We start from the raw sequence: 17,673 nt of genomic DNA on the forward strand, positions 1-17,673 counted from the left end.
GGCTGCCGTAGAGGATCAAAGCACATTGGACTCCACTCGTAAACTACCCCTCCCGCTCTCGCACCAAAAATGTGCCACTCTAGCACAGCCTCTGCGGCCTCCCCATCTCTCTGATATTGTTTTCCTGTTTCCTGGTGTGGCATGATGGGAGAAGTAGTTTACTTTCTGCGAGCGGCGTGCAGGGAATGCCTCGGTTCAGAACTTCATTTCCCGGCGTGCGTCGCGGTGGACGCTCAACCCGCAGGCCGGAGGCCGGTTCCGGTTGCATCAGCGTGGGATTCACGGCGAAATGAGACTGTTCGTGAGCGAGGGCGCCCCGGGGAGCTTACCCGTGCTGGCCGCCGCGGGCAGGGCCCAGGGCAGAGAGGAGCTGCTTATCAGCACCGTAGGCCCCGAAGGTAGTCGGACTGGCTGGTGCTGGTGGGCGGTGGATGAGGGGGGCGGAACCGAAACACACCCAACACCCATCCAGCAGTTGTCTTCCCCAAACCTCCATCCCCCACCATGCACTCCCGTCAGCCTCTTCCCCCATTATCCTCGGTTAGCCCACTCCTCTTCTCCCAGTCACGTCTTTCATTAGTCGCTTCCCTCGATTACTTTCATACCCCTTTCCTCACTTCTACTCTCCCCCCTTCATCTCCCAGTACCCAGCGTCACTCAAGTGAACCTCTACCCCATTCCAACTTTCTCCCGCACCTATCAGGCATCTCCCATCCCCCATATCCTCTCTAGTTATTCATCACAACCCCCCAGGCACCCCTTTGTCATTTTTAGGAGACCTTGCTCTCCTCTCCTAAAATACGCAGACAACAAACACATGGACTCCTTCGGTTTACCTCTTCCCAGCCATCTGTTTGGGCGACTCTTAATAGCGGTTCTCTTGTCAGTTTTCCCAGTTCTCTTAATTTTGTTCTCCCGCTCTTCTCTTAGATCATTCTCAGTTACTGTCCGTTGTTCCAGTGTTTGGCTGCAGCACTGTCCCAATACCACCACCCCTCTGCAATGCCCATCTGTTGCCTTCAGCTGGCGGTCCCAGCTGAACACCTGCTAGTCTGTCCAGCTCATTCAGGACCCACCCCCTTTCAGTGGTCCTATCCAGAAAACTTTCCAGTGTCTTTTCTCCCCTTTTCCCTGAACAATGCGAAGTTGTCCATCTAAGTTGACGGAGTTTTTTTTTTTTCTTTTCCTTGTTTTTTTCACTCATTTTTCTCTTCTGCATCAGAGTGTGTGGTCCCGTTCCTGACCCGGCCTAAGGTCCCTGTTTTACAACTGGATAATGGCAACTACCTCTTCTCCACTAGTGCAATCTGCCGGTCAGTATCGGTCCTTAAGGCAGGAAGGTGGCTGAATAAAGTCAGGGCTTACTGTCCCCTGTGTGACTTTATTTGCCACCACTGTTTCACTATGGGGTAACAAATGGGCTGGACAGATGGGCCTTTCTAGTTCTACCTTCTGTCGCTGTCTCTGAGCAGATACTTCTTTTTGTTATCTGGCTGGGAGCAAGATGACCTCACCAACCAGTGGCTGGAGTGGGAAGCTACGGAACTGCAGGTGGGACTGAGATATGGGGGGTGGCAGGCAGGCCCTTGCTCTGCATAGCCATCCTGACCTGCGTCTCCCACATTATAGCCAGCCTTGTCTGCTGCCCTGTACTATTTAGTGGTCCAAGGCAAGAAGGGGGAAGATGTTCTTGGCCCAGTCCGGAGAGCCCTGACACACATTGACCACAGCTTGAGTCGTCGGAGCTGTCCTTTCCTGGCTGGGGTGAGTTGGGCTTTGAGACAGGGATCAGGGAAAGCTGTATGATAAAAGAATTAAGAAGGAAGGTTATATCCAGAGTGCAAAACCCAGCACTGCCCCTTGTTAGCAGTGTAACCTTGAAAAGTCACCAGACTCTCTAATCCTCAGTTTTTCCTCATCTTTGAAATGGGGTAATGTTAGTAGCCACCTCATTGGATTATTGTGAGGATTAAGTGAGGTAACTTAAAGTGCTTAACAGAGTGCTTGATGGGTAGTCACAAAGTGCTTAGGGAATGTTAGACGTTATTGTATACATTGGGAAGAAACTGAGTATTTTACCTGTGGACCTTTTTCTTTTCTCGACAAAGGAGACGGAATCTCTAGCTGACATTGTTTTGTGGGGAGCGCTATACCCATTACTTCAAGACCCAGCCTACCTCCCTGGTGAGAACTGTGCATATCACTTCACGCCCAGCCCCAACCCAAGAGGTTGGTGTAGGGAGTACAGAATGGGCAATAAAATGTTGAGGATCTGCTTTGAGGCATAGCTTGACAGGGCAGCCATAGCAGAAAGATGGCTGAGGGAACTGGGGAAGATAACTGGAGACACTTCCTGAAGAGAGGGAGGAGGTCCACTCTTGCCTCTCCATTCCGGGTCTTGCTGATTGATTCCCTTTTTTTCTCCCTTCTCCACAGAAGAGTTGGGTGCCCTGCACAGCTGGTTCCAGACACTGAGTTCTCAGGAGCCATGTCAGAGAGCTGCAGAGACTGTGCTGAAGCAGCAGGGTGTCCTGGCCCTCCGGCCCTACCTCCAAAAGCAGCCCCTCCCTAGCTCCTTTGAGGGGAGGGCTGTCAGCAATGAGCCTGAGGTTTGGAACAGAGCAGTGGGGTCCCCACAGAGCTTCAGTACTTGGGGGTGGAGGTGGCTTGGAGAGGGACTTTGAGCATGGCCATTATTAACTCTTTCCTTTGTTGGAGAGCAAGGAAGGGGTTTCTTTAGTCTTTGGGCCCCCTCACCTGGTGAGGGATTGTATCCACTCTTTACAGGAGGAAGAACTGGCTACTCTGTCTGAGGAGGAGATTGCCATGGCTGTAACTGCTTGGGAGAAGGGCCTGGGAAGCTTACCCCCACTTCGGCCACAGCAGAATCCTGTGTGAGTAGGCACAGATGAGTGGGGCTTGGTTTCTTTCTTACTTTTTTTTTCTTACTTTTTTTTTTGTTTTGTTTTGTTTATTTTGGAGAGAGAGGGAGAGACAGAGCATGAGTGGGAGAGGGGTAGAGAGAGAGGGAGACACAGAATCTGAAGCAGGCTCCAGGCTCCCGAGCTGTCAGCACAGAGCCCGATGCGGAGCTTGAACTCACGGACCACAAGATCGTGACCTGAGCTGAAGTCGGATGCTTAACCGGCAGAGCCACCTAGGCACCCCGAGTGGGGCTTGGTTTCTTAAAGGGGGATTACCGATAGAGCCAATATCTGTTTGCCAGGTCCCCTTTGCTGGCCTCTTTAATGTTCATCTTTTCCTTTGGCACTTTGTACCTCTCGCTGCACTGATCCAGTTACCAGTTACATAAGAGAATGTAACCAGTCACCAGTTACATAATAGAATGCAACCCCCCTGAGGGTAGAGCCCCAGACATACTCACCTTTATGTTTGCTATAGTAGTAAGCACACTCATAATGAGAGAGAAGTCACACTGACACAATGAGGAGCAGCACACAGTGTGTTTATAGTGCTTAGGGGCTTGGGATACAAGGATGACTGGGCGGAAGGTGGTTGTCTTGAAGGAAGGCTTCCCCGAAGGAGTTGATTTCTAAGTGGGATTTCAGAGAAAATTATGGTATGCAGTTACAGGGAGCAAAGTCAATGACTGCAAAAGAAATCAGGGTTTTGGTTTTTTTTTTTTAAGGAAATGAGCTATAAAACTTTCTGGGAAGTAGTTGCAACATCTAACTGGATGTATATATCAGTTGGGAAGAAAGGGTGAGGTTAACCAGAGGAATCATTTGAGTCTTTGTTAATAGTGGAAACCATGGGAATCCAAGGGGCGCTTGGCTGGCTCAGTCAGAGCGTTCAATGCTCAGTAGAGTGTTCAACTCTTGATCTCGGGGTCGTGAGTTCAAGCCCCATGTTGGGCGTGGAGCCTACTTAAAAAAAAAAAAAATAGGAAAGAAACCGTGGGAATCCTGAGTTCTCAGGATGCCCAAAATTGAAGGACATGGTAAAAGTGGGAGCCAGGGAGTATAGGTTGAGAATGGTTGGAAAGGTGAAAGGAGCCCTGGTGAGGGGTCAGTGCCAAGGAGCGGGGGTGGGTACCGAATGTGTGCAGCTGAGCTATCGGGTGATGAAGCATAGAGAGGAGTGGATTGAATGACTTCAGATAGCAGATTACGTGCCACGACTAAGCATGCACCTGAAATAGTGTAGGGGGAGGGTGGCTATGAAGGCAGTAGCTGATGCCTGCTGATTTGAGTAGGGCCGCAAGGAAATAACTGACATGAGTCAGGGACGGGAGAGTAGGGGGTATGGGAGAACTTGGGAAGACATGAAGATGGTGTGGCAGGCTGTGAGCATTTCAGACAGTGACTGGAGGTAATGCTTCCATGACACCTGGGTAGGAGAGGACAGGACAGTGCTGAGAAGGGATGCTTGGGTAGCGTCGAAGTCTGGGGGGGTGTAGTGGTTGACAGAGCCAGAGAAAGTTTTGTCGATACCCAGGAAGTTGGAGCCTGAGAATGAGCGGCTGGAAAAGAGGCAGTTATGATAGAAAAGGCGGACAGAGGTCAGTGTGGAATGCAGCTCCTTAAGAGCAGTACCTGGGCTTGCTCACTGTGGCAGGGCCCTACACTTGCAACTGTAGGGGGTCTTGTGGCTTTTGGGGGAATTCATGATGCTGTGGGTTCGTGTGGGGAAGACTTCAGATGTACCTGAGTCTGTGACAATAGAACAGATCCGTGTGGGTGTTCTGTGCCCTGTTGGTCCCTCTTGACCCTTGCTTCTCCCCCATGAACTGTTCTTTTCCTCCTTCCCTACTAGGTTGCCTGTGGCTGGGGAAAGGAATGTGCTCATCACCAGTGCCCTCCCTTACGTCAACAATGTCCCCCACCTTGGAAACATCATTGGTTGCGTGCTCAGTGCTGATGTCTTTGCCAGGTGGAGCCAGCTGCAGGGGAAGGGACCTCCTAAGGGAGCAGTGGGCCCAAGCGAATAGAATGCCTCAAGAGTAGAGAGGATCCTGGGGACATGGGAGGGTCTGGGACGGGGCCCCTGTAATCCCCATATCCCCTTCCAGGTACTCCCGCCTCCGCCAGTGGAACACCCTCTATCTGTGTGGGACAGATGAGTACGGTACAGCGACAGAGACCAAGGCTATGGAGGAGGGCCTGACCCCCCAGGAGATCTGTGACAAGTACCACGCCATCCATGCCAACATCTATCGCTGGTTTAATATCTCATTTGATATTTTTGGTCGTACCACCACTCCACAGCAGACCAAGTAGGTTTCCTCTAATCAGGCAGAACTAGAAGGAGGATACTGGGGCTGGGGGCAATGAAAATATCCTGGAGACTGAAGGAACCGGAAGTGCTGTTTAGGCATCCCTCTCAAACTTAGGATCTGAATATTGCCCTGAAATGTATCCCAAGCGTGGGGATTCAGTGGTTGAAGAGGCCTGACCAGGGGCTGAAGAAGCAGCCAAGGATGGGAAGAGATAGCACTTAGGCTTAAAGGAAGTTTCTGCCTTCCCTCTGCCGCCTCTCTGCTCTTCCCTGGCTGCTGTTGAGTTTTAGGACCTTCCCTTCCACTCCTATGTTGGTTTATAGCAAATATACTCATTCTTCCTCTGCCTGACACGCATCCTTACAAAAACTGTATAGTAGACAGGTCGATAGCTTAATAGTGTTCAGCAGTTTAGCAGTTGGACTGATTAATTTTCACTTCAGGACATGTTGAAAAAGAGTATAGTCCTATCCTTTTAGAGATTTTTGTTAGCAAAGAGCACAAAACTGTTTATATTTGACAAACATAAGTTCTGAAGTGTTGAGGGAAGGGACTGTGTGGGGAGTAAGGGATATATGAGGGGTCTGGGCTCATCCAGTAAAACTCCCTGAAATTGACTAGATGGCCTTGGCCTTGAGGGGCCTTCTGCCTGATTTCTTTGGCACTGGGACTGATTTGGGGCCTGGGTACAGTGACAGGAGGGAGGGGTGCACCACTTCCTCTGACTTCCTCTGATCCAGCCCTCCCCTGTCCCTGATTCACTTTGCCAGAATCACTCAGGACATCTTCCAGCGGTTGTTGACCCGAGGTTTTGTGTTCCAAGATACTGTGGAGCAGCTGCGGTGTGAGCACTGCGCCCGCTTCCTGGCTGACCGCTTTGTGGAAGGTGTGTGTCCCTTCTGTGGCTACGAAGAGGCCCGAGGTGACCAGTGTGACAAGTGTGGCAAGCTCATCAATGCCATTGAGCTCAAGGTGAGAGGAGGGTCTCATGGAAGCCCAGAAGGGGAGACAGTCTGTGTTATTCAGGGACTCCCAGGCTTGTCCCATTCAGAATTTTTATTTTAGCATTCAGGACCTTTCGTCGGTGTCTCTTTTTGCCCCAACTCATTGTTTGGTTCATTGGACGTTTACTGAGCATTTACTACATGCTGAGCATTGTGCTAGGGAAGAGACAGGATGAGTGTATGCTTCCCTACCTTTGTTCCTGCTTCAGATCACCTGATCTGCATGTGTTTAGTTCTTTCTCTCTTCTGTAAACACGTGTTCTTTTCTCCACGTTTACTCATGTGTTAGTTTATTCATTTATTTATACAACCCCTGTGTTTTGAGCTCTTGTGATAGGGTGGTCACTGGGAACTGCTGGGGATGTAGCACTGAGTAAGACAGATCTTTGTGTAGTGCAGGGAGGAGACCAGCCCTAAGGACAAGAATGTATGTACATGATAAACTGCCAGGAGGATGTGACAGTGGCCTCTGGGTAGAGATTTTAGCCAGGTGATCGGGGAAGACCTCTCAGAGGAGGTAACCCTCCTGAACTGAGAGTTTAACTGAAGAATGAGAAGGAGCAAGCTGGGCGATGAGGGGTTGAGAGTGTTCCAGGCAGAACTAGCAGGAAATGCAAAGGCACAAGGCAGCAAGCAGCTGAAAAGGCAGAATGGAGAAGGCCAGTGTAGCTGTAGCACAGTGATAAGGGGGGGTCAGAGAGGTCAGCGGTGACCAGATTACCAGGGCCTGGTAAGCCATGTGGGAGCTGAATGGTAGGCTGCTCCGTGGAAAATGGATGGGAGGGAAGCAAGAGAGAAAGTGGGGAGGCCGGTTTGGAGGCCAGAATGGTAACTCAGAAATGGGATGCCGGTAGGTTGGTTTAGGTTAGTAACAGCAGAAGTGGGGAGAAAAAAAAGATTCGAGATAGGTTTTGGAGGTAGACTGTACTGGATAGATGAATTCTGGGTGAGGGGAAGTCAAGGAAACGATGACTTGGAAGTTTTTGGCTTGAGCAGCTTGGGTAGACAGTAGTGCCATCTACAAACGTGGGCAGGCTTGGTTGAAGGCAGGAGTTCCGATGGAGGGCAGTGAGACTGTTGGGTTTGTTCAGTTTGCGGTGCCTGTTAGACACCAATGTAGAAGTGGTAGGTAGGCAGTTGCAGATAGGCGTGTAGAGCTCAGGACAGAGGTCCTGAGAGAGTTCTAATGGCTCACCTTTAGAAGCCCAGATCGGGACGCCTAGCTGGCTCAGTTGGTAGAGCATGCAAAGTCTCAGGGTCACGAGTTCAGGCCCCACGTTGGGCGTGGAGTGTACTCAGACAAGAAAAGAGTCGAAAGCTCAGTTCTAACCTCACTAGGAAGCTTTCATTGATTAGCCCCACCTGTTTAGTCCTCTATCACTCACCAGTGTTTGCATGGTTAGTTTGTGCCACGAAAGTAAGTATTTCTTGACATTTTGCTTTGGAAAGGTCCACACTCCCTAACTTGATTGTAACTTCTCAGGGAGAGGAACTGTGTATCTGTGTCCCTTCTTTCCCTCGCACAGCTGCATACAGTGCAGTGCTCTCTACCTAGCCTGTGCTCAGAGAATGCTTTTTCCTTATTTATTTATTAAAGATTTTATTGATTGGTTGATTTTTAATTTTGTTTTTAATCTTTATTTTTGAGAGAGAGACAGAGTGTCAGCAGGGAAGGGGCAGACACAGACTCTGAAGCAGGCTCCAGGCCCTGAGCTGTCAGCACAGAGCCCGACACGGGTCTCAAACGCACAAACCGTGAGATCACGACCTGAGCCAAAGTCGGACGCTCAACCGAGTGAGCCACCCAGGCACCCCTAGATTTTATTTTTAAGTAATCTCTACACCCACCGTGGGGCTTGAATTCACAACCCTGAGATCAAGAGTTGCGTGCTCTGCTGACCGAGCCAGGCAGTCGCCACTGTTTTTTCCTGTTCTTTGGAGTGATAGGACAGAGTCGTGAGACTCTCAGTAACCAATGTTATGCTGTGTAGACTTGAGTCTTCAATTTCTCAGAAGGCCAAGTAAGCATGGAGCTAAGTGAGATGGCAGACTGGGGAGCTCATCCCTTTGTGCCTCACGCCTTGCCTGCACAGCTCCCCCTGGCCTGTGGTTCGGATCCTGATTATCCCACCTTGTGTCACGCCTTCCCTTCAATTTCCCTTCACAGAAGCCTCAGTGTAAAGTCTGCCGGTCGTGCCCTGTGGTGAAATCCTCTCAGCACCTGTTCCTGGACCTGCCTAAGGTAAGTGGGCCTTTCCCTCAAGCTATGGATCTCCCATCCATATTTCAGTTTGTCAGTTTTCCCAATAATATCCTTTACAGCATAATTTTTTCTTTAGAATGGAATCTAGTTCAGGATCATGTATTCCATTTAGTTTTTCTCTCTCTTTGGTTTCCTTTTATCTGAAACAGTTCCTCAGCCTTTGTCTTTTATGACATTAACAGTTTTTAAGACTGCAGTCTTTGATCACCTCCCTAACCCAAGTAGACTATTCCTCATTTTGGATTTGGCTATTTTGCCATGATGAAATAAATTCAGGTTCTGCGTCCTCAGTTCTAATACTATATAAATGATATCGTGTCCTTTCCGGAGGCACCTGATAGCCATCTCCCCCTCATTGGTGATGTTGATTTTGTCTGGTCAAGGTGTTATTCAGTGTCTCCATTGTACAATTAACATTTCCCCCCTTGCAGCTTATAAGCAGTCTGTGGGAGTATACACAAAATCGTTCCATTCTGGCTTCCTGCCAGCAAAGTGTGTGCCTATTTCCCCACATAGCCTCACCAATAGACTGTGTCGTCAGGCTTCAGAAGCTATGGTATTTATGTGGGTAAATCACATAAACCATCCCTTCCAACAGATTTATCTGTTTTTCTGCTTACAAAAGTGAAATAAGCTTATTTCTAAAATTTCAGGTAGAAACATGGTACAAAACTAGATGTGTTCTCCATAATTCCATCTGAGAATAAAGCACTGATACATATTTTCCTTCAAAATTTTGTCCGAGCTTCTGTGTGTTGTTACTTATTTTTATTATGATAGGATTGTATATTGTTGTTTTGCAGTTTGCTTCATTTAATATATCTCAGAGATCTTTACACGTCAGTACATGCGGATCTAACTCCCTCTTTAATGGCCTTGCAAGTATTTCATTGTATTGATATATCATATTTCCATAACTCTACTGAACCGTGGGAGTTAGTTTCAATTTTTTTGCTATGATGAACAGTGTACTTCTTTATATACGTATCCATACGCTTATGTGCGAGTATTTCTATTGAAATAATTCCTAGCAGTGGAATTGCTATGTCACAGTCACGAGTCTTTTAATTGTATATTGCCAGACTACTCCAGAGAGGTCGTACCTGTTTATCTTCATGCGAACCATGTATGAGACTGTCCTAAATCAGCCCTCTGACTTTCTCTGCCATCTCAGCTGGAAAAACGACTGGAGGAATGGTTGGGGAAGACATTGCCTGGCAGTGACTGGACACCCAATGCCCGGTTCATCATTCGTTCTTGGCTTCGAGATGGCCTCAAGCCCCGCTGCATAACCCGAGACCTCAAATGGGGAACCCCTGTACCCTTAGAAGGTTTTGAGGACAAGGTAAAAACCCTATGCTTTGTTCATATGTCATATTATTCTGCCTTGGGGTTGAGACCCTGGACTAGCAGAATAGACTGTTGATTATGTCTTGCTTCAGTCAGAGACTGGGTTAGTGAAGTTTTCCAGTGTTCATTCATCCTATTGTATCTCTCTCCTCCTGGCCCTTCAGGTATTCTATGTCTGGTTTGATGCCACTATTGGCTATGTGTCCATCACAGCCAATTATACAGACCAGTGGGAGAGATGGTGGAAGAACCCAGAACAAGTGAGCAGCTCTTGGTTAGCCTGTCTATGGGGAGGGTGTGTGCATATGTGTGTTGAGGTGGTTAGAATTGGGTACCTGGTCTTTCTTGGGCCTCTGAAAACGGTCTCAGGAGCTTTGTCTCCCAACTGTATTTTGTAGGTGAACCTTTATCAGTTCATGGCCAAAGACAATGTTCCCTTCCACGGCTTAGTCTTTCCTTGTTCGGCCTTAGGAGCTGAGGACAACTATACCTTGGTCAACCACCTCATTGCTACAGGTACCCTGGAAAACTGAAGATGGGGATGTTGCTAGGGAATGAGGGCTGAGGCAGTATTTGGAAGAAGATCTTGGAGAGGTTCTAGATCTTGAGTTAGGAGTTGAGATGAAATAGGAATAATTAGAACATGAGAACTCAGCCCAGAAGAAAGCAGAAGTCTGAAGCTAAAATTTTGTAATGGGTAGAAGCGAAGGGGAAAAAGTAGAATGGAGAGGAAGAGATCTCCAAGTTCTGTGCAGGCCAGCTACTCAAGGAGAAGTGTTACTAGTCATTCACAATTGAGGTTGAGGGAGAGGAGAGAAGAGTTAGTGGGTCAGAGAGGGAAAGGTGCGATTTGAACAGATGGTTGTCATTCTCCTCTGTCCAGAGTACCTGAATTACGAGGATGGGAAATTCTCCAAGAGCCGGGGTGTAGGAGTGTTTGGTGACATGGCCCAGGACACAGGGATTCCTGCTGACATCTGGCGCTTCTATCTGCTATACATTCGGCCTGAGGGCCAGGACAGTGCCTTCTCCTGGACAGACATGTTGCTCAAGAATAATTCTGAACTGCTTAACAACCTGGGCAACTTCATCAACAGGTGGGACTCAGTGCGGGGTTGTGGGGGGGGTTGGTCAGAGTCAGCAGATGAGCTGGGGGTGGGGTGGGGCGCTGGCTAGCTCTGCTGCGCTCGGTAGGAGACATTGGAAATGTGTTTTCTCCCAGCAAAAAAGTGTACTTACAGACCATTGGAAAAATTTGGCTAAAGAAGGGGGTTATCTTAGGGTAGGGGTAGGAGATGTTTGCCGTACTTTTTGGGGTTTTTGTTACTTTAGGCTCACATTCCATGCTTGGTCTCTGTCTCAGCTATTCCGCAATCTAAAGAAGTACACTCTGTGGCTACCCATCCTTTCAGATTTGGTTGTTAACTGCACTTCACAGATAGTCTCTACTAGGGTATTGGATAGCAAGTAACAGATTTCAACTTGGTTATTCTGAGTATTGATTTCTTAAAAATAAAATGAGGTTGCTTGACTTTATCAGGTTCTTATACTTAGGGGAGAGAGAGAACAAGAAATTTTTTTTTTCTTTTTTTGAGGGGGGCGAGGGGCAGAAGGAGAGAGAGAATCTTAAGCAGGTTCCACAGTGAGCTCAGAGCCCCAAGCGGGGCTCAGTCTCCAAACTGTGAGATCATGGTCCAAGCCGAAATCAAGAGATGGACGCCTAACTGACTGAGCCACCCAGGTGCCCCAAGGAATGAATTTTTAAGCTTTGCCTTGAGGGCTGCCAGGAGGTATCAATTCTGAGAGAATGGAGAATTATGAAAATCAGGTCAAATTTCTATAAGGACATTGGGCAGTAATTCCTTTTCTCTTCCTTCTCCTTCCTTACTCCCATGAAGAGCTGGAATGTTTGTGTCTAAGTTTTTTGGGGGCTGTGTCCCCGAGATGGTGCTTACTCCTGATGATCGGCGCCTGCTGGCCCATGTCACTCTGGAGCTCCAGCACTATCACCAGCTGCTAGAGAAGGTTCGGTAAGTAACCTGCACCTCTGCCTCATCTCAGTAGTCTGCTGGCATGTTGAGAGCCCCATACTGGCCCCTCTGGGACTTTCCACTTCAGTTTGCCTCCTCCCTTCCCAGGATCCGGGAGGCCTTACGCAGTATCCTCACCATCTCTCGCCATGGCAACCAATACATTCAGGTGAATGAGCCTTGGAAGCGGATTAAAGGCAGCGAGGCTGACAGGTAAGTTTGTGGAATAACATGGGGGGTAGGCTGGGTCCTTCTGGAAATTCTGACTAATATCTCTTCCCCAGGCAGCGGGCAGGGACAGTGACAGGCTTGGCGGTGAATATAGCTGCCTTGCTGTCCGTCATGCTCCAGCCTTACATGCCCACGGTTAGTGCCACCATCCAGGCCCAGCTGCAGCTTCCAGCTCCAGCTTGCAGCATCCTCCTCACAAACTTCCTATGTACCTTACCAGCAGGACACCAGATTGGCACGGTAGGTCCCTCAGGGCTGGAGAAGCCAGCCTCTTAAAACCCCTACCTTTGCTATGCAGCCTTTGGGGAGGGGTCAGAGAACTTTGGACATAGGCTTCTTACAGCTGTTCTCTGAACCCCCTCCCCACTCCTCCCCACTCCGCACTCAGGCTTGTTTCTGATATAAAGTATCAGCTCACGAGCTCCATGTTATCTGTAGCACACATATCATCATTGTTCTTCGTGCCAGAACCCAGTACCTGGCATGTAAAACTAATTGGTATACAGTCCATGTAGAGTAGATGTTTGAAGAAACACCATGGTCACCTGGTCTCCATAATGCTAACAGGAGGGATAAAGTAAGTTCACCTGTACACCCTTGTGCCAATCTGGCATCCTTAAAGAGTTTAAATAGTCTTGGACTTTATTAATATTTTGGGCTTTCCTAGTGAATGGCAGTGCTTTTTCTGGATTCTTTATTGAAATCAGCAGGTATATGCTCATTTGTTTCTTCTGTAACATTTAGAGCTCCTGAGTATCAGTGACGGATTAGAGAGGCCTTCTCTGTAATCTGGTAGCGTTTATACGTAATCAGTGAATGATTATGTACCTCTCTTCACAGGTCAGTCCCTTATTCCAAAAATTGGAAAATGACCAGATTGAAAGTTTGAGGCAGCGCTTTGGCGGGGGCCAGGTGAGAAAGCTAAAGACTGTGCTGTCACCCAGCAAGAGCCACGGTGTCCTCTCCTTGTCCCCGAGTAGTCCTCACTCATTACTCTTTCCACCTTTTGACCCTGCTGCTTCCTTACTTATAGTTTTTCTTTCCTGTCTTAGCTGGAAGAGTCCTTGGAGTTAAAGGTAATCCCATTCCTCCGAGATGTTCTGTAAAGCTTGAGGTCGAGGGATATTTATTGAGCAGGCGATAACTTTGTTGTTGTTCTCTAGGCAAAAGCACCCCCCAAGCCAGCAGTTGTAGAGGCTATGGCAACAGCTGGACCACAGCAGATACAAGTGCTGACAGATGAAGTGACCAAACAGGTACGCAGCCTAAACCCTGTGGGAGACTGGACAAGCTGAATCCTAAATAGGTTCCTTCTGGTCTCACTGTTGTTCTTTCCCCACCTGCTCTCCTTTTAGGGCAACATTGTGCGAGAACTAAAAGCACAAAAAGCAGACAAGAACCAGGTTGCCGCAGAGGTGGCTAAACTCTTGGATCTGAAGAAACAGTTGGCTCTAGCTGAGGGGAAACCCCTCGAAACCCCTAAAGGCAAGAAGAAAAAGTGAAAGTGAGAGCGTGGCTCATAGGAAGTCACTTTAATGGATACGGACAGTAATAAATAAATGTACAATCTCTATATACATGCTGAGACCCTTTCCTGTTGTCTACCCCAAGCTTTCCCCCTACTGAATAGATGGGGTCGAGGGTCACATCATTTGGCACTGATGAGAAGATGGTCAGCAGCCACTTCCACGAAAGGTAGGTAATAGCCTGAGGGGGGAAGTGATGGTTCCAACCGTTCACGCTTTGTGCAGATTAACCATTCGGTCAATCAGAGCTCGGCGAGTCGCCTCCACTTCCCTGGTCAGGCGCTCGATTTCCTGCTTGAGCCGTTCATTCTCTTCAGCTAGCTGTGCCACTTTTCTCTCATTCTCTTGTTCTTTCTCCTTCATGCGTTGCTTTCCAGCTCCAGCTAGGGACTGGCCACTCTGTTTCCGCTTCCTGGGTCTTTCTTGGTCTTCCTCTTCTTCCTCCTGAGCCAGGGAGCTCTGAATGGAATCGGGAGAGCGAGGGCTCTGGGAGGTGTTCGTGACCTCTGCTGGTCCTGGCTCCTCAGTTAGCCAAGCCAGAGACGCAGGGTCAAGAGTGGTAAAAGTTTTTGATTCTTCCTTCAAGGGAATGAGGAAAGGTAGAATAGATATTAGTTAAGAAGGGAAGGGCAAGACCCTCCCACCACCCTCCAGCTTCAGGCCTAGCATTCTCACCTCGTTTCCAGGGGGTGAAACATAGGTAGCCCCATTTTCATCTGAGGACAGCACCTCCTGCAGGTCCTCATACCAGGCTTCCAGCTCCCAGCTGGACAGTGTCCCGAAGGAAAAAGGCAATGACTCGGCTGCCATCTCTGCAGTTTGATCAGGCTCTGGAAAAGTATATACTCAGGATGTGGAGGTCAGGGGTAGGAGTGGAATAAGCTCCACAAAGCAGTTAAACAGTCTATACCCCAGGATGGCAAACTGGCCTGCTACCTGTTTGCAGATAAAGATTTATTGGAACATAACTACATCCATTTATTTACATATTGCTTACGGCTGCTTTCATGTTATGACAGTGGAGACCTCGACATTCAAAATATTTACTGTTTGGTCCTTTAAAAAGTTTTCCAATTGGTCTATACTAACGTTCCTTCCTTGCTTTTGTCCAGCATATGAAGAAGCAAGGGTCTGGAATATACATTCTTAGGCGATCCTAGTAAAAGTCCTCCGCCTCCCTGGGGGAACTTGTTGGTAGTTTCCAGGGGCAATTATCAGACCATCTGTGTTCCTTTCTCCTCCTGTGTGGGGAGTCCTTTGGGTGAGTCTAACCTTGATGGGGACTGAGGTTTGGTAAGACAAACCAATTATCTTTGTTGGGACTGACTGCTCACTCAGCCAGCTTTCAATTAGGACATGCTCTAAGAATAGTAATTTGGTCACCTAGTTAGGGGAAGGCCAGGAGGATGGATTTAGCCTGTCAGCAAAAGTTTGCTCAGGTTCAAACCCTCCTCTCCTGTCTTCTTTAGGTGCTTTCATAACTTGTTAGGACTCCCAGTACAGTGACCCTAAGCAGCACCTCTTAGTAATTGGTTTTAGGAAAGGTTGGCTAAGATTACCTGCTCTCAGGTATGGTGATGTATGAAGATACACTTCCTTCTGGAACACTGTGGGGATCAAAGACAGATGTTAGTCATTTTTTGGAAGGGAGACAGGTAGCTTCTTTTATCTCCAGCCTCCTATTGGTGTTTCCTCATTTCCTGTCTTACAGGGTACAGTCAATGGTCCCTGCAGCCATTTCCAAGGACAGAAGACAGCCTTTATTTTTAGTTGCTGACATTAGTAGTCCTGATTACATAATAGAAAAGTCACGGCCAACTCTACTTTCTCTAAATTCAAACCTGCCAGGGTAAGGAACAAATCAAGTGGTATTCTCCTAATTCCATTCCCACACTGACATCCTCCAAATGCACATTTCCAGTCTGGACCTCTAATGAGATCTCCAACTGTGCTATTTAACTGCTTACCTGAATCTCCTTTTGGATGTCTAAAAGGCATCTCAGACTTTTATATGTCCAAAGACAAATCCCTGCTCACCTTTCCCTTCCATGGTCTTCCCCATCTCAGTAAATGGCATCTCTACTTGCTTAAACCAAAAACCTCAGAATCGTCCTTGATTCCTCTCTCACACCCCACAATTCAGACCACCAGCAAAAATGTTTAACTCATTCTTCAAAATCCCGGAATCTAAATATTTCTCACCAATTCCATTGTTTCCAATCCAGACCAAGTTACTGTCATCTCTGTTGGATTACTGCAGGTCTCCCAGTTTCTGTCCTTGCTACCCCTCCCCAAGTCTGTTCACTATAGGCAGCCAGAGTGAGCCCTTTAAAACTTAAACCAGGTGCTGTCATCCTGCTCAAAACCCTCCAATGACTTCCAATTTCATGAATATGAAAGGTGAAGGTCTTTAAAATGGCTAAAAAGGCCCCATACCATCTGTTCCTTCCCTGCCCTGGATTTCTCATTGGCCACTCTCCCTCTTGCTCACTCTAGTCCAGCCAAACGGGCTTCCTGTCCCACAAAGAGACTGCATGCTCCCACCTTAGGACCTCTGTTCTTGCTGTTCTTCTGGAAAGCTCTTCCTTCCACATATTTGCCTGGCTTACTGCCTTGCCTCTTTTTAGATCTTACATTTAGAAGTCACTTCAGTGAGAGAATCCCTAACCACCCAATGTAAAACTAACCCCCCCCCCACCCTGAGCATTCTCTACTTTTCCGTGCTTTAGTTTTCTCCATGGCACTTAACATATGTTTGTGGTGTGCCTTTTCCCACTGAAATATCAGCTCTGTGAGAGCAGAGATTTTTTTTTTTTCTTGTTCACGGATACATCTGGGCCCCAAAATGCACGGCATGTAGCAGGTATGTGTTAAATATTTGTTAGGAATGAATGGATAAATTCTTCCCAGTCTCTCACAGGGAAGGGAGGAGGAAGCCCAGAGGCAGAGCAGTAGCTGCCTGTCCCTGGGGACTGGAGGTGCAATATCACCCAGAGTGTTTCTCTTCAGGGCTGTCCTCCCTGGGGAACCCTCCTTGCCTTCCAGTGTGTGGGCTGCAGCTTTCATCAGCAGTGGAGCCCCAGGCCAGAGGGCTGCAGAGCCAAACAGGGGGCTGGCCTGATGCAATGGTTACACAGAGATTAGTATGGAGACAGGACAGAGGGAAAGAGGCAGGGACCAATCTCAGGGGAAAGATAGTATACTGGAGAGGTCCCAAATGGCTTCCCACACTTAAGAGGTCCAGGATGCTCTCTTGTGCGGGAGGCCCAGAGACTTCTGGGGGAATGTGAAAACCTATCTCCAATCCCTGTTGTCCATCGGTACCCCTCCTCCCAAAAGCCTTGAGTCAGTTTCCTTAAGGTTCAATTTTCTGTTAGGGCGCGGAATGGCTATCCTGTGGAGGATCCAGGAGCGCCGGCTACCAACGTGGCCACTCTGGCCCTGAGACGCTAGGGCTGAGAAGGATTGGGGGTGGGGTAGGGGTAGTGCCGCTGACCGTAAGGCGGTGGCAGAGGCGTGAGCCATGGTCACCCAGGCGTCTTAGCGTGGGGGAGTGTCCTGCTGCCTCGCCTCCCACCGTACAGGCCTAAAGAGGCCGGGGGTCAGCAACATAAAACAAATCTCCCGAGGGCATCCAGACCCCTTCGACCAAGAGCACAGAGCAGGGCCCACGCTCCGGGCAGGGGTAGGGTGACGCTATCGTCCGAAGGAAGAGAGGTCTGCAAGCACCACTCCGAATAAAGGATTCTCCCCATCCCTCCCTCGGACTGTCACTAATTTCATCGAGGAGGGGGTGGGGCCACATCCTAAAAACAAATGCCTGACTCGGAGGGGACAACTGGTGTTCCCGAATTTCGGAAGGTAAAGGGTAGATAAGGGATCAGTACTCGCCTCTCTCCTCAGGTTCCGGCTCTGATTTTGGCTTTGCTGCTGCCACCCGCTCATCTTCAACATGATATGCTCTATGCCTTAGACTCAAGCCTCTGACCTCGGTAGCTGGGAGCGCCGATCTTTTAATAAGGCCTTGCCC

At 48.6% G+C, this 17,673-nt stretch overlaps 2 protein-coding genes across 3 annotated transcripts; one reads left to right on the forward strand and one right to left on the reverse strand.

Moving 5' to 3' along the window:
• The first annotated feature begins 151 nt into the window (after positions 1-151).
• On the forward strand, positions 152-13,694 carry MARS1 (methionyl-tRNA synthetase 1). 2 transcript variants are annotated; one of them, XM_045464384.1, is made up of 22 exons: positions 211-398; positions 1,223-1,313; positions 1,473-1,551; positions 1,630-1,764; positions 2,109-2,184; positions 2,437-2,609; positions 2,788-2,894; positions 4,777-4,893; positions 5,033-5,236; positions 6,010-6,211; positions 8,411-8,485; positions 9,681-9,851; positions 10,021-10,116; positions 10,255-10,372; positions 10,740-10,953; positions 11,755-11,886; positions 11,995-12,099; positions 12,171-12,357; positions 12,958-13,029; positions 13,170-13,193; positions 13,281-13,373; positions 13,473-13,694. In XM_045464384.1, the coding sequence occupies exons 1-22, from the start codon at positions 290-292 to the stop codon at positions 13,617-13,619; spliced, it is 2,727 nt and encodes a 908-aa protein (XP_045320340.1). In that variant the 5' UTR covers positions 211-289; the 3' UTR covers positions 13,620-13,694. The 2 variants fall into 2 exon arrangements, with proteins under 2 accessions (XP_045320341.1, XP_045320340.1); XM_045464385.1 differs by lacking the exon at positions 13,170-13,193 and having other exon boundaries at positions 152-398.
• Positions 13,635-17,637, reverse strand: DDIT3 (DNA damage inducible transcript 3). Its single transcript, XM_045464400.1, has 4 exons — positions 17,535-17,637; positions 15,203-15,250; positions 14,319-14,473; positions 13,635-14,222 (listed from the first exon to the last, which is right to left on the reverse strand). Exons 3-4 carry the CDS (start codon positions 14,451-14,453, stop codon positions 13,854-13,856), a joined length of 504 nt encoding a protein of 167 aa, XP_045320356.1. The 5' UTR covers positions 14,454-14,473; positions 15,203-15,250; positions 17,535-17,637; the 3' UTR covers positions 13,635-13,853.
• Between the last annotated feature and the right edge of the window lie 36 nt (positions 17,638-17,673).

This window comes from Leopardus geoffroyi, chromosome B4, assembly GCF_018350155.1.
Source record: "Leopardus geoffroyi isolate Oge1 chromosome B4, O.geoffroyi_Oge1_pat1.0, whole genome shotgun sequence".
Taxonomy (NCBI): Eukaryota; Metazoa; Chordata; class Mammalia; order Carnivora; family Felidae; genus Leopardus; species Leopardus geoffroyi.

What these genes read in the sequence shown, in the direction of transcription:
- DDIT3 (XM_045464400.1), bottom strand. Translation starts at nt 14,453, where the DNA reads ATGGCAGCCGAGTCATTGCCTTTTTCCTTCGGGACACTGTCCAGCTGG. An exon ending in TTTCACCCCCTGGAAACGAG is followed by an intron (nt 14,223 to 14,318) that starts GTGAGAATGCTA and finishes ATTCCCTTGAAG; the next exon opens with GAAGAATCAAAAACTTTTAC.
- MARS1 (XM_045464384.1), top strand. Translation starts at nt 290, where the DNA reads ATGAGACTGTTCGTGAGCGAGGGCGCCCCGGGGAGCTTACCCGTGCTG. An exon ending in AAAGGCAGCGAGGCTGACAG is followed by an intron (nt 12,100 to 12,170) that starts GTAAGTTTGTGG and finishes TCTCTTCCCCAG; the next exon opens with GCAGCGGGCAGGGACAGTGA. An exon ending in CAGATGAAGTGACCAAACAG is followed by an intron (nt 13,374 to 13,472) that starts GTACGCAGCCTA and finishes CTCTCCTTTTAG; the next exon opens with GGCAACATTGTGCGAGAACT.